The 12,808-nt window shown below is 54.2% G+C and overlaps 1 protein-coding gene and 1 non-coding gene across 5 annotated transcripts in view; one reads left to right on the top strand and one right to left on the bottom strand.

The window, feature by feature from the left end:
- SHANK3 (SH3 and multiple ankyrin repeat domains 3) overlaps window positions 1-5,319 on the bottom strand; it is a 48,572-nt gene extending 43,253 nt beyond the window's left edge. For 3 of the 4 annotated variants that reach the window (XM_036430148.1, XM_036430151.2, XM_036430150.2), the window contains exons 1-5: window positions 3,453-3,731; window positions 2,973-3,176; window positions 2,051-2,122; window positions 296-404; window positions 72-223 (exon numbers count right to left, since the gene is read on the bottom strand). In XM_036430148.1, the coding sequence (XP_036286041.1) occupies window positions 72-223; window positions 296-404; window positions 2,051-2,122; window positions 2,973-3,176; window positions 3,453-3,716 (801 nt within the window). In that variant the 5' untranslated portion in view covers window positions 3,717-3,731. Of the gene's footprint in view, window positions 1-71; window positions 224-295; window positions 405-2,050; window positions 2,123-2,972; window positions 3,177-3,452; window positions 4,029-5,155 lie in introns of those variants that run through there. The other variant, XM_036430149.2, reaches the window with a different exon arrangement.
- A 2,508-nt stretch (window positions 5,320-7,827) lies between these two features.
- On the top strand, window positions 7,828-7,959 carry LOC118714766. The gene has a single exon (XR_004986681.1). It is a non-coding gene; the product is annotated as a small nucleolar RNA SNORA51 (small nucleolar RNA).
- Window positions 7,960-12,808: the final 4,849 nt, after the last annotated feature.

Here is a 12,808-nt window from a genome sequence, read left to right as displayed (position 1 = left end):
GCCTCAGTGTTCACGCTGGACCCAACTTCCTCCCCATCTTGGTCCACATGCCCCGCCCGGCCGGTACTAACCGTCAAAGCCGCCGCATTCCGCTGGCGCGTGGCACAGTGCACGGCAGTGAGCCCATCGCGTGTGCGGAAGTCCAGGTGGGCTCCACCATTCCTCAGCACCTTCAGCAGGTCCGTGGCATTGTCCAGCTGTGCCGCAAGACTCAGGGGACACTCTGGGTTCAGGGACAGAGGAAGGTTACGTGCCGGCCACTCCAGCACCATGCCCCTCCCCCACTGCTCCTTACCTCCTGAGTCAGGGTCGTGGAAATTGGGGTCTAGCCCCTTGTCCAGCAGGCGGGCTACCTTGTCTGTGCTGTGTAGCTGGACGTAGTCCATGAACTTCTTCAGGTTCGCCTGGAACACCCGGCCATCCTGGTTAGCCCCATCACAACCATCATCATCGGCTGTCACCCACTTTCAAACAGCCAGACTCAAGCCTCCTGGCAAGCATCCATGCTGCCCAGCCCCTCACCTGGTCCTAGCGCCACAAGGCCACCCAAGCAGGGACCAGCCCACCCTCACCCCCGTCCTCATCGGGGTTCTGTCAGAGGCTCCAAGGTGGCCTGTTTCTTCCCTGGTCCATATCCCACATGCGCTCGCCCCTGGCAGACCTCCCAGGAGCTTCTCCACCCGCAGGTGGGCCTACTTGTGCCAGCACCTCTCCTGCCTTTCATGTCACTCCACCTGCATGAACCCACCCAGCAAAGCCCCCGAGTCCCTGCTGCTACAGAAGCTTCACGCACAGGTAGGTGCCTGGCTGGAAACAGCAGGCACACCAGAAATGGACAGGGCAGCACAGGGACCACACCACAGGAGGTAGCCTCCTCGGATTGCTCAGGACGACTGAGGGAGACCTCAGCCGGATCCAGGGTGAGTGGTGTCAGGGTGGGGCAGCTGGAGCCCAGGCAGGCAGAGACACAAGGCTGTGGTATGAGGTTGAAACTCATCCTAAAAACAAGTAGGGCTGGCTGAAGAGCAAGAGACACCAGTGTCACCTGGCCAGCATGGCTCAGTGGTTGAACATCGACCTATGAACCAGGAGGTCGAGGTTTGATCCCTGGTCAAGGCACATGCCCAGGTTGCAGGCTCAATCCCCAGTGTGGAATGTGCAGGAGGCAGACAATCAATGATTCTCTCTCATCATTGATGCTTCTCTCTCTCTTTCCCTCTCCTTTCCCCTCTGAAATCAATAAAAATATATTTTTTAGAAAAAGGAGTCACTCCTATCCTGTGGGACAGCTTTGGAGGAGACGTAACCATGGGAGGAACCAGGGTAACAGGGCCACAAAGGGGCCACAAGAGTCTCTGCAGCCACAGAGTCACGTCACTGTTCTGGGCAGCAGAGAAGTCTGGCATAGAGGCTCCAAGGTCACAGAGGGGTCACTGGGGCTCAAATCCCTCATCCAGGCTCCAGAGAAGTGTCCAACAAGCAAACGTCCCCTGGCTCACGGGAACCTGAGGTGGGAGCTCTGTGGTCCACCTGTGGGGAGGGCCCACAGCACTACCCTGCCCCCCAGCATTCAGAGGAAGCAGCAAGGTGTGCCCAAGCACAAGCCCCAGAGTCAGCCAGATCTGGGTTCAGCCCCAGCTTCACTGGCTATACAGCTGTGAGCAAGTCACTAAATGGCTCAAGACTCAGTATCTCCCTGTGCCAACGGGTGGTAGTCCTTCCTGGAGGAAACTGATGAGATGCCCAATTCCAAGTGCCCAGCCAGGTGACCACAGAGTGATGCTCCCCCCTCCCCCCAAATGGTGGTGCTTGTTTGCTTCTCTCCCCTTGCCCACCCCAGGTTCTCCACAAGGCACGTATCCGATCGCACTCCATCCTCCTGAGCCAGGATGGGCCATAGGGTCTGATCCAACCCTAACCCAGCTCCAGACCACCTATCCCAGACCTGTGATGCCTGGAGTCTGCCCAGCCCTCCACCCCCAACCCCGGCTCTGGGCCCCTGACACAGGACAAAATAGGCTGAGCCAACGCCGTGTGGCTGCCTCCTTACCTTCGTGTGAAGCTTGGCAAACTGCTTATCATCGATGAGGTTCTGGGCATAAACTCGCCTCTTGTATCGAAACTGTTCAGGTAAAGAAAAGGCAGGGAAAGGCACTCACCTGGGCTGAGTGAACGCAGGCACAAAACCAAGTCCTGCTTACCTCTGGGGCTCAGGCCTCATGCGGATCATCCCCCTCAGCACAGAACCCCTCTCGCCAACCACGCAGACCCGCTCCCACCACCACCACGGGCACATAGCCAACCAACCCAGAGCGACACACGCCTCACCTAGCTGTCCGTGGCCTGCAATGGGCTTTCTGTCTCATTCCGTCCCCAGAATTCCCTGGAAAACCCAGTCCTCTTCCAAGACCTGGATTCAGGCTTCCCTTCCCTCACACCCACTCTCTGAGCAGAACTGACCCTGGGCCACCAGAGGCCAAGCCAACTTGGAGCTCAGCTACCATAATGCTTATTGCATTGCTCACTGCACTTGGCATCCCTCCTCCCAAACCACGTGTCTGTGCCCCATGGCTCCCAGGGCACGGACGGCCTTTAAAGAATAAATGGGTGAGCAAATGAGGAAGGCTTAGGTTTGCTTCACAGACTCCAAGGAGAGGGCTGACGACACACGGACTACGCGCTGGCTTACTCCACACACGCTCTGGGCGCACCCCTGTTCGCAGCCCAATCCCTGGAACCACGCTCTGGGCTCCCACAGCACACGCTGCTGACAGCAGGCCCGGCACAATGCTCCCTGCACACACGACTCACACGGCTCGCCGCACGCACCGCACACACAATTCACATTGCTCCTGCCCTCCCGCACACAAAGCCCGGCTCCCACACCAACTGCTCGCGCCTCGGTGGAGCCCATGGTCGCACCTCGCGAGCCCTCCTCCCGCCCGGGCCGCACCCGCCCGCCCGCCGCTCACCTCCAGGTAGGGCAGGGGCGTGTCCAGGTTCGGCGGGTACTCCTGCAGCAGCCGCTCCTCGTCCAGGAACTTGCCCGCGCGGCCCCGGGAGGGCGGCTGGAAGAGCCCGTAGTTGAGCGCGTCCTGGAGGCTGTGGTTGAGCGCGCAGAGCACGCGCTGCTTGGCGGCCCACACGGGCGCGGCCGGGTCCAGGCGCAGGCACTTCTGCGGCGGAGCGGGCTCGTGAGCGCGGCCGCCGGCCCGGCAGCGCGGCCACCGGGCCCCGGGCTCCCCGCGGGAAGCCGGGACTCGGGAGCCCACGCTGCGGACCCACGCCTCCACCACCACCGGCAACGCCCCGCCCGCCCCAGGGCGGTGCTTCCCGGGGCCCCGCCCCGGGCGCTGGGGAGGGTCCCTCCGAGGCGGCGGGGGAGGGGTGAGTAGCCGCGGCCGGGGTCCCCGCGCCCAGCGCGGAGAGCACGGCGGGGGCGGCGGGCTCACCGTCTGCTGCAGGTCCGGGATGCCGACGCGCACGACCACGGCGCCGGCCCCGGGGCCGTCCATCCCCGCGCCGGGGCCGGGGCTGCTCGCGGCCGGGAGCGGGGCGCTCGGGGGCTCCACGCGGCGCCCCGGCCCCCCCTCGCCCCCCGCCAGGGCCCCGTCGGTCGCGCTGAGCGGGAGGGGGCCGGAGGGGGCCGGGGCCGACGCGGGGGACGGCGGCGCCGAAGGTTCCGCAGGGGCGGCGGCGGCGCGGCTCAGCTGCATGGGCCCGGGCTCCGCGGCGCTGCTTCCCGGGGGCGGGGGCGGCAGGGGGAGGGGGCCTGCGCCGGAGGGAAGCGGGGGCGGCCGGGGGGCTGCGCCGGGGCGGGGGCGGGAGGGCTCGGGGCCAGCCCGGGGCGGGGCGGGGCCGGAGCCTGGGAGGGTCCTGGCGAGTGGGAGGGTTCGTGCGGAGGGGGCACCAGCGGGCGGGGACCCGGGGCTGCCGCGTGGGGAGCCCTGGGCTGGGCGTTGGGAGTGGCTCCGGCGGCGCAAGCCTCCGCGGACCTCGAGGGAGAGGCGGCGAGGAGGGTCCTGGAGCTGGGGAGGGGCAAGGGGCGAGGGAGGGCGGGAGAGAGAAAACCCGGGAATTAGTGTCCGGAGCGGCTGCGCCCCTCTCCGACCTCCCGCCCCGCCCCGCCCCGCCCGCCGGAGGCCGGGGACAGGCAGGTACGGAGCCCGCCCCGGGCCAGGTCCGACGGCGGGACCTCGGGCGGGGTCGGGCCTGTGCGCTCCTGAGCCAGGCCCCTCGCGGCCCCCCGATGGCCACCGCGTTCAGGGAGCTCGCACCGGACTCAGGCCCCTTGTCCCCCGCCCGCTTCAGGCCCAGGTTCGCCCGACGCCCCCTCCCCGTCACCTTAGCGACGGCAGAATGGGGGTGCGACCTGTGAGGAAGGGCTAGGGGAGGGGGCGCTACGAGACTCCACCTGCGGCTGGAAGAGAATTTTAGTTTTTCCCGTTGTCTTGGCAACGCGGGCGGGGTGGCGAGTGGGTGGAGGAGCGGGAGCGCAGGGAAGAACTCGCTCCGGCACCACCACTCCGCGGAGCCTGCCGGCCCCCCATCCTCAGGGCCCACGGAACTGCCCCGGGCGTCCAAACGCTGCACCCTGGGACCACTGAACGTCGCCACATCCCTGCGCCCCAGAGGAATACCACCTGACTCCCAGGACTCCCAAAAGCACGGCCCTGCGCCTCCCAGCAGAGCCGCGCACCCCCTGAGAAGGCACAGTGCGAACCCTCACCGCACGGGAACCTCACAGCCCGCCAACGTGGGGCACCCCTGGCGCCCGGAGAAAACGCGCTGACCTCGGCCGCCCCCGCCTTCGCCAGGCGCAACCCTGGGTTCCCTGCGCTCCCAGGAATAACTTGAATGAACCCACACACAGAACACCTCCCGGCCCCTCCCCATGGCAACCTGGAAACACCCTCACCCCACGCGGAAGTGTTTGACATTCCCTCCAAGAGCAGCCCGCTCCCCACACAGCCACCACCGGCCTCCCACCACCGCCCACGCCCGTCCCTCTGCCTCCAGGGCAGCCTCTGGGCCCCTCCTCCCCAGGCAGGGCCGCTTCCCAAGGGCCAGCTCTACCCCCTGAGGGAGCCCTGGCTCTCTCCACCCCCAGCCGCCGCACTTTAGGGAAAATCTCTGACCCCCAGGTTCCACTGACCCCGCAGAGCTGAGCCTCCAGCGCAGTCTGTGGGTCTGTCTGGTCCCGCTTTCTCAGCAGACACTCCCTGCCCGGAAGCGTGGCCCCAGGATGCCCAGACCTCCCACCTCCCTGTCCAGGCTCTTCCCAAGGCCACTGGCCTGGCCTGAGTGAGGGAGCTGAGGGTCCCCTGAGGCCTGGAGCAGGATGGGAGGGGCGGGGAAAGCCGGGAGCAGGAAGGGGCGGTTGGAAGCCCACTTATCTGCAGGAAGCACCTTGGGAAGCATGAGAGTTTGGATTTCCTGGCCCAGCCCTGGAGAGAGGAAACTACTGTTTCCGGTGCTCTGTGTCTCCATCTTCCTGCCCCTTCCCGCATCCTCCCTCTCCAAGTTACCCAGGCCCCCAACCCCATGCCCATCTAGAGCAGCCCTGCCACCGCCCTCCCCCATCCATACCACCACCACCACCACCTCCACCTGCCTTTGCTACCAGCGGCTCCTCCTGTTGTGGCCACTGCAAGGCATGGATAAGCTTACCAAAGTCCCTGACAGATGCCAGAAGGCTCTGCCTCCTCCCATCCCCCACCCCCCTCCAGATTCAAGCAGCCCTAGTCCTTCGCCAACTCCCTGCAAACCTGCCTAATGGCCACATACCCACCTGCCCAACCAGCCTGGACCTCACGTGGCCCTTCCTGCCTCCCAGGCCTCCCTACTTGAGCCCTTGCACCGATGCCCAACCCCTTGGGAGAGAACCTCCATCGACTCATGGCCTCCTCTCTCGGGCCCGGCTCAGCCCTGGGTGATATCAGAGCCCTCATACAGCGCTGGCTCTGCAAAGGGATGGCACATGTGCATAGAATCCAGGCCCACACTCCCCCACCACGCACAGCAGCAAAAAGCACACCCAGAAGCCCTGAACCCACCTCGGGCCTCTGAGCTGCCGTGCCGTGGGTCTGCAGACGTGGAAGCCAAGGACACGGGCATTTGTGTTCTTTATTTTGTTGAGACAAGAAAACCCCAGCATCCTGTCCACCAGCCTCAGTAGGTCCACCTTTCCCTGGCCCAGCCCTGTCTCCTCGCCTCCCTTGCCTCTTGTCCTTGAAGTGAGGATTCACCTGACCATGGCCTCCCTCCTTCCTTCACGACCAAGGTCCCTGAAAGATCGTTGTCCCCTACTTTTTGCCCACATTCTCCCACCACGAACAAGCTTGGGCCTTAGGGGGCACATGAGGGCTAAACACCCAAAACAGTGCCTGGCACAGGGCAAACCTAGTCCTGAATGGAGCCTGCCCACCAGCCCTCAATGCCCCAGCCTTCACCCCACCTCCCTTGAGGCCCAAGTGCCTCCTAGTCAGCTCTTCTGACAAGGTGTTAGTCTCAGCTGACCTTCACTGCAGCTCAGGGGTGCCCCCTCCTTCACCCCTCCCTCCTCCTCTAACCCTTCTGGGGCCCACTTCCTCACTGAATCCCAGTCCTGCCCTCCATGCCTCAGCCGCCTGGACCCACATTTCCCCTGGGATAACGCCATAAGCTTTCTTTCCTGGATCCCCTGACTTCCCTGGAGCCTCACGCCCTTGGTTTTCAAGACAACTCATGGGGGCAGGGGCTTCTGCAATCAGGTCTTCTGTCTGCTCTTCCTTTCTGCCCAATCTGCACTCTTTCCCCCCCCCCCCCCCCGATTCAACCCCCACCCCCTCACTTCCATCTACTTCTCTCTCTTCAGCAGCACCTCCTGTCAGGTGCTGTATGGAACTCACTTGTTTAGTATCTGTCTTCCCACCAGAACACGGGCTCTCTGTGAAGAGGGAGCTCGAACTGCTTGCTTAACAATGTGTCCAAGGTCCTGAAACAGTGCATGGCCCACAGTAAGCACTCAACATACATTTGCTGAGTGGATGAATCAAAGCTTCAATCATCAATTCTAGCTGTTCACATCTACCTGCCTTCAGGACAGACATCTCCCAAACTCCAGATGATTTTGTAGGAAGCAGGAATCCTTGAAGGTTCAGTTGATTATAAATCTCTGGATCTGGTCTTTTTCGTGGGTAGACTTTTTTTTATTGCTATCAGTATATTTAAGTACTTTTTCATCCTGAGTCTGATTTGTTAAAGTTTATTTTTCTAGGAAAAATTTCTAAAGAATCTGTTTTTCATCTTGTTTATCATCTCTATTTTCTATTTGTTTAATTCTAATCTGTGTATTTTTCTCTGTCTTTTATTTCTATGATTCATTTTCTGGTTTCTTCAACGGACACTTTCTATTTTTAGTCTTTGTCTTTTCTGACCATAAGCACTTAGGCTATAAATTACCAAATGCCACTTTAGCTCTGTCCCTTACATTTTGATAACTAGTATTTTTAATTTCATCTGTTATGACTTCCTAATATTAGTTTTGTTTTGTTTTGTTTGGCTTTGGAATTGCAGAAAAGTATGCTTATTTAAAAGTATGCATATTTTTGTTAAATTTATTTCTAAGAACTTTGTTATTTCACGTTATTGCAAATAAATTTTTAAGGTTTCATTTTATAATTGTTGCTAATACATAAAAATACACTGATTTTGTATATAAAATTTTATAGCCTATAATCTTTTTTTTAATAAACTAGCTTTATTTCTTTTTTTAATTTAATAGATTTTATTGATTTTGTACAGAGAGGAAGGAAGACAGATAGAGAGTTAGAAACATCGATGAGAGGCCTCCTGGTGCTTACCACAGGCTGTGTGCTTACACTGACTGTACAGAAATAGGAGGCAGAGTAAACCTACCCCATATACACCTCAGCTCAGGCTCTTTGTCTGGTCTGAATTGTGAATGGGGAGACATTGAAGAAAAAAAAAAAAAAAAAAAAGAAACATCGATGAGAGAGGGTCATCGGTCAGCTGCCTCTTGCACACTCCCTACTGGGGATCTGCCTGCAGCCAAGGTACATGCCCTTGACCGGAATCGAACCCAGGACCCGTCAGTCCCCAAGCCGACGCTCTATCCATTGAGCCAAACCAGTTTAGGCTATAGCCTATAATCTTATTAAATTCACTTCATTCTGGTAGCATTTTTTTTTTACAGGATTCTTCGGATTTTCTACAGAAACAACCAGGCCATCAGCAAATAGCAAAATACTTCCTCCTTTTGAACTTTTATGCCTTTTATTTATTTTTCTTGCCTTATTGCAAAGGCTAGGACCATCAGTACAGTATCATATGGAAGTGGTAAGAGCAAGCATCCTTGCTTTGCTGTCAATCAAATGTTCAATTTTTCACCACTAAGTATGATTTTATCTGAAGGTATTTTGTACATTCCCTTTATCAGATTGAGAAAGTTTCCCACTTCATCCATCATGTACAGATGCCTGTCTTTAAGGAACTTATTGGAAACCTTACCCAATGACTCTTCCTACCTCTCATTAGCCAGAACTGGGTCCGACTGCAAGTTAGGCTAGGGAATGAGGTTCTTTCTTAGAAGTTCTTTTATTGCTCCCCGTATAAAACCAGGCTGCTGTGAATAAGGAAGAAGGCAAGATGGATATTAGGATAGACAAGTAGCAATCATGCAATTCTAGAGGAACAGTCATTTACACACCAAATTTTTAACTTACTGCTCTTTGTCATCTGGGTTCTATTGTTGCCATTTAAATAAATGCTATTTATAATTGTCATTTTTTTTCTGTATAAGTTTCTGGCTACTTTTAAGACCCTGTCGTCTTTAATATTATTCAGTTTCACATGATGTGTCTAGGTGTGGTTTTACTTTTAGCTGTCCTCTTCGGGGTTTGTTGTGATTTCTGGTTGTAAGTAGTTATGTCTTTCATCAAATCTGGAATTTCTCTGCTATTATCTTTTTTTAATCAGCAAAATTTTATTGTAAAATAAGAAACCAATATAAAAAATGTGATATAACCCTAGCCAGTTTGGCTCAGTGGATAGTGTCGGCCTATGGGTTGAAGGTTCCCAGGTTCGATTCCGGTCAAGGGCACATGCCCAAGTTGTGGGCTTGATCCCCAGTAAGGGGTTGTGCAGGAGGCAGCCAATTAATGATTCTCTCTCATCATTGATGTTTCTGTCTCTCTCTCTTCTTTCCTCTCTGAAACCAATCATCAACAAGGCAACACAGGCAGCAGGCAGCAGGGGAGGTGCTGCTCGCCCCATGGGCCCGATGAGATGGGGACCATGACAGGATGGTGGAGAAGGTGAGCAGGCAGCACCTGGCCAAAGCGGGTGCGAGTGGGGGTTTGATCACCCCACAGATGGCGACCAGCAGCAGGCAGGCCCTAATGGCCTGATCAACCCTGCCCTGGGCTGGAATGGGGAACTGGAGGTAGGTGGCAGCACCTGGATGGCGGGTGTGTGTGTGTGTGTGTGTGTGTGTGTGTGTGTGTGTGTGTGTGTGTGTGTTGTGACCTCTCACTGGCTACCTGGGTGTGGGGTGACGGGATGGAGGTGCGGTGAGAATGTGGGTTGTCCACCGAGCTCGTTCTCACTCTCCCTGCTACCCTCCCCAGGACGCCAGGGCGCACCGGGGAAGTCCCCACGCTCAAGTGCTAGGCACTTGTGAGGAGCCCACCGGCACCGCCCAGCCTCTTCCATGTGAGCCTGGCCTGGCTGCAGACACCAGAACAGTAGGGGCCGGTCGAGCTCCCTGTGGGTTCATGCAGGAGCCAGTCTGCGAGGCGGCGGAGAGCACACTGCCTGCCCAGCTTCATGTGGCACCGCTGGTCGGCCCAGAAGCTCGTGCTGTGTCCCGGCCTGCATCTCTGCATGGGGACTTGGGCACTTTGACTCAGGCGGAGGGGAGCATATGAGGGCCCAAGTGCTGCCTGGGGCCCAGAGTTCAGCTTCCACGCCAGACTCTCGCACTTTGATCGCCAGCCAGGCCTAGGGACTGCACCCATGCATGAATGTCATGCACAAGCCTCTAGTGTGATATAAAAGGGGAAGAGTGGAAGGGGTGCAGGTGAGGAATACAGATGTGCCTTACAGACTAGAGAAGAAACTAATCCTGAGCAATTGGGGGAAGTGAAACAGATCTTGGAAGATACAGATTCTACACTGGAGATGGAACCTTCTAGAGTGTGGGATGAAGTAAGATTCTTTTGAGGTTCCCCTGACTTCATACTGGATTCCGCCAGGCCAGCAGAGAAGGGATTTAGAAACTCCCTCCTCTTTGCTAGCTGCCCAGCCATAGAAACCATCAACCCATCTACCAATGGGGACATGAAGCCAGCATCCCTAAGGCAGCCTGGTCCCAAACACATCATTTCATTAACCCTCACAGGAAGCCCCGTAAAGTAGGTTTGACTATTGACATTTTATCGATATGGACAATGAAGTTAGGAGAAATTCAACTTGAGATAGCAACTTGGCTAGTTTGCTATTATCTTCTTTAATATTGTCTCCTATAGAAAATATGTTAGACCTAAAGGATTATCCTCAAAAACATTATGTGAAGTGAAATAAGCTATCACAAAGGACAAACATATGACTTTACTTACATGAGGTATCTAGACCAGACAGATTCATGCAGACAGAAGGGCGAATAGAGCTATAGGAATTGAGGGAGGAGAGCTAGGTAGTTATTGTTTTGGGGATACAGAGTTGCTATTTAGGATGATGAAAAAGTTCTGGAAATAATTTCTTTAAGTTTTGCAACTAGTGATGGTTCTGCAGCATAATAAATATATTTAATGAAATTATAAAGTGTGACATTTAAAATATATATTTTTTTAATTGATTTTTTTACAGAGAGGAAGAGAGAGGGATAGAGAGCTAGAAACATCAATGAGAGAGAAATATCAATCAGCTGCCTCCTGCACACCCACTACTGGGGATGTGCCCGCAATCAATGTACATGCCTTGACCGGTATTGAACCTGGGACCATTCAGTACGCAGACCGACGCTCTATCCACTGAGCCAAACTGGTTTCGGCAAGTGTGACATTTCTTAAGAGTAAACATTTTAAAAAATATTAGACCTCCTTCTAATTTCTGCAAAATGTTCTCATGTCATAGTCTATTTAGGTTTTGATTAATTCCTTCAGACTATCTTCTAGTTCAGTAATTCCCATCTGTGTCTAATCTGCTATTTAACCTCCCCATTAAAATTTTATTACATATTTTTATTCCTTTTCAAATCTATCAGATTTTCCTGTTGCTTTTTTCTTTCTTTTTTTTCTTATCCTATCATTCTTGTCCAGGTTTTCAATGGCATCTTTTATCTCTGAATATTTATAGCATACTTACATGTTTTGTGATTTTATTTTTTATTTCTATTTTAAAATATATTTTTATTGATTTCAGAGAGGAAGGGAGAGAGAGAGATAGAAACATCAACTATGAGAGAGACTCATTGATTGGCTGCCTCCTGCATGCCCCTATTGGGGATCTATCCCACAACCTGGGCAGGTGACCTGACAGGGAATTGAATCATGACCTCCCCGTTCATAGGTCGACACTCGGCCACTGCGCCACGCCGGCCGAGCCATGCTTCGTGACTTTAGATTATGATCCCACTTTACCCCATCTCTTCTGTGGGATCCTGGGGGACGGCGCTGGGCTTTCTCCTCCCGAGATGACCATCTGCTCGGGCAGCGCCTCAATGCCGCCAACCAACAACCTTCACCTGAGTCCAGACCACTCCTCGTATCGATTTAAAATTCATACCCATTTGAAGGTAAATCGATATTTCTGCATTTCGAGGGGAGATTTGATTTATATCTTGTGCTGACATCATTGCAAAAATCTTTCATTTCTCTTTCCTGGAGAGCAGGGTTTCTTCTCAGTCTTTCTAGCTTCTCACCAAAATTATGGGTCTTTAAAAGTCCTGAGCGTGTGAGAATCTGAATTCTAACTTCTTATATTGCATGGGCCTAAGCCTTTTTTTTGTCTCCTGTGCAGCCACTAAAACCCCAAGCTCTAAGTTCCTGGTACTGAGACTGTCCCCAAGGTCATACGTGCTAACACTGTTGCTTTTAGATTCCACTTCATTTTGTGTCTCTGGGAATACACCTTGCTTTCTTTTAAGCTCAGCTATGCATTTTTTTAAAAAAATGCCCATTATACTTTTGTCAGCATTTTCAAGTGCTTTATAATACAGGGGTTTTAGATTATTTTGTTGGAACTGTTTTTCTTATTCAGCCACAGCAATCAGCCTGTAGAAGTGTTTATTGATTCTTTTTCTGGATAGATATTAAATGAATGCATAAATGAACAAAAGAACATTCTGCATTTTAAAACGTTTATTATATACGCACACCAGACTACAAGGCAGGAGGAACAGAGAGGTGATTAATGGGCCTCTCTGGTCAACCACATCCTCGCAGTCACTGAAGATTTTGGTGTCTTGGTCACAAATTGTCTGCACATCCCAATTTTGACCTCATCCATCTCCATCCACAAGATTCCTCGCACCATGGCCTCCCTCTTTCTTTTTCTTTCTTTCTTTTTTTTTTTTTTTTTTTTTTTTTTAAATATAGGTATTTTATTAATTTTGTACAGAGAGGAAGGGAGAGAGATAGAGAGTTAGAAACGTCGATGAGAGAGAATCATCAATCAGCTGCCTCTTGCACACCCCCTACTGGGGATTTGCCCGCAACCAATGTACATGCCCTTGACCAGAATCGAACCCGGGACCTCTCAGTCCCCAAGCCGACGCTCTATCCATTGAGCCAAACTGGTCCCGGCT

The sequence above is a fragment of the Pipistrellus kuhlii genome, unplaced genomic scaffold, assembly GCF_014108245.1.
Source record: "Pipistrellus kuhlii isolate mPipKuh1 unplaced genomic scaffold, mPipKuh1.p scaffold_m20_p_101, whole genome shotgun sequence".
Taxonomy (NCBI): Eukaryota; Metazoa; Chordata; class Mammalia; order Chiroptera; family Vespertilionidae; genus Pipistrellus; species Pipistrellus kuhlii.
This window is presented reverse-complemented; position numbering and strand designations above follow the sequence as displayed.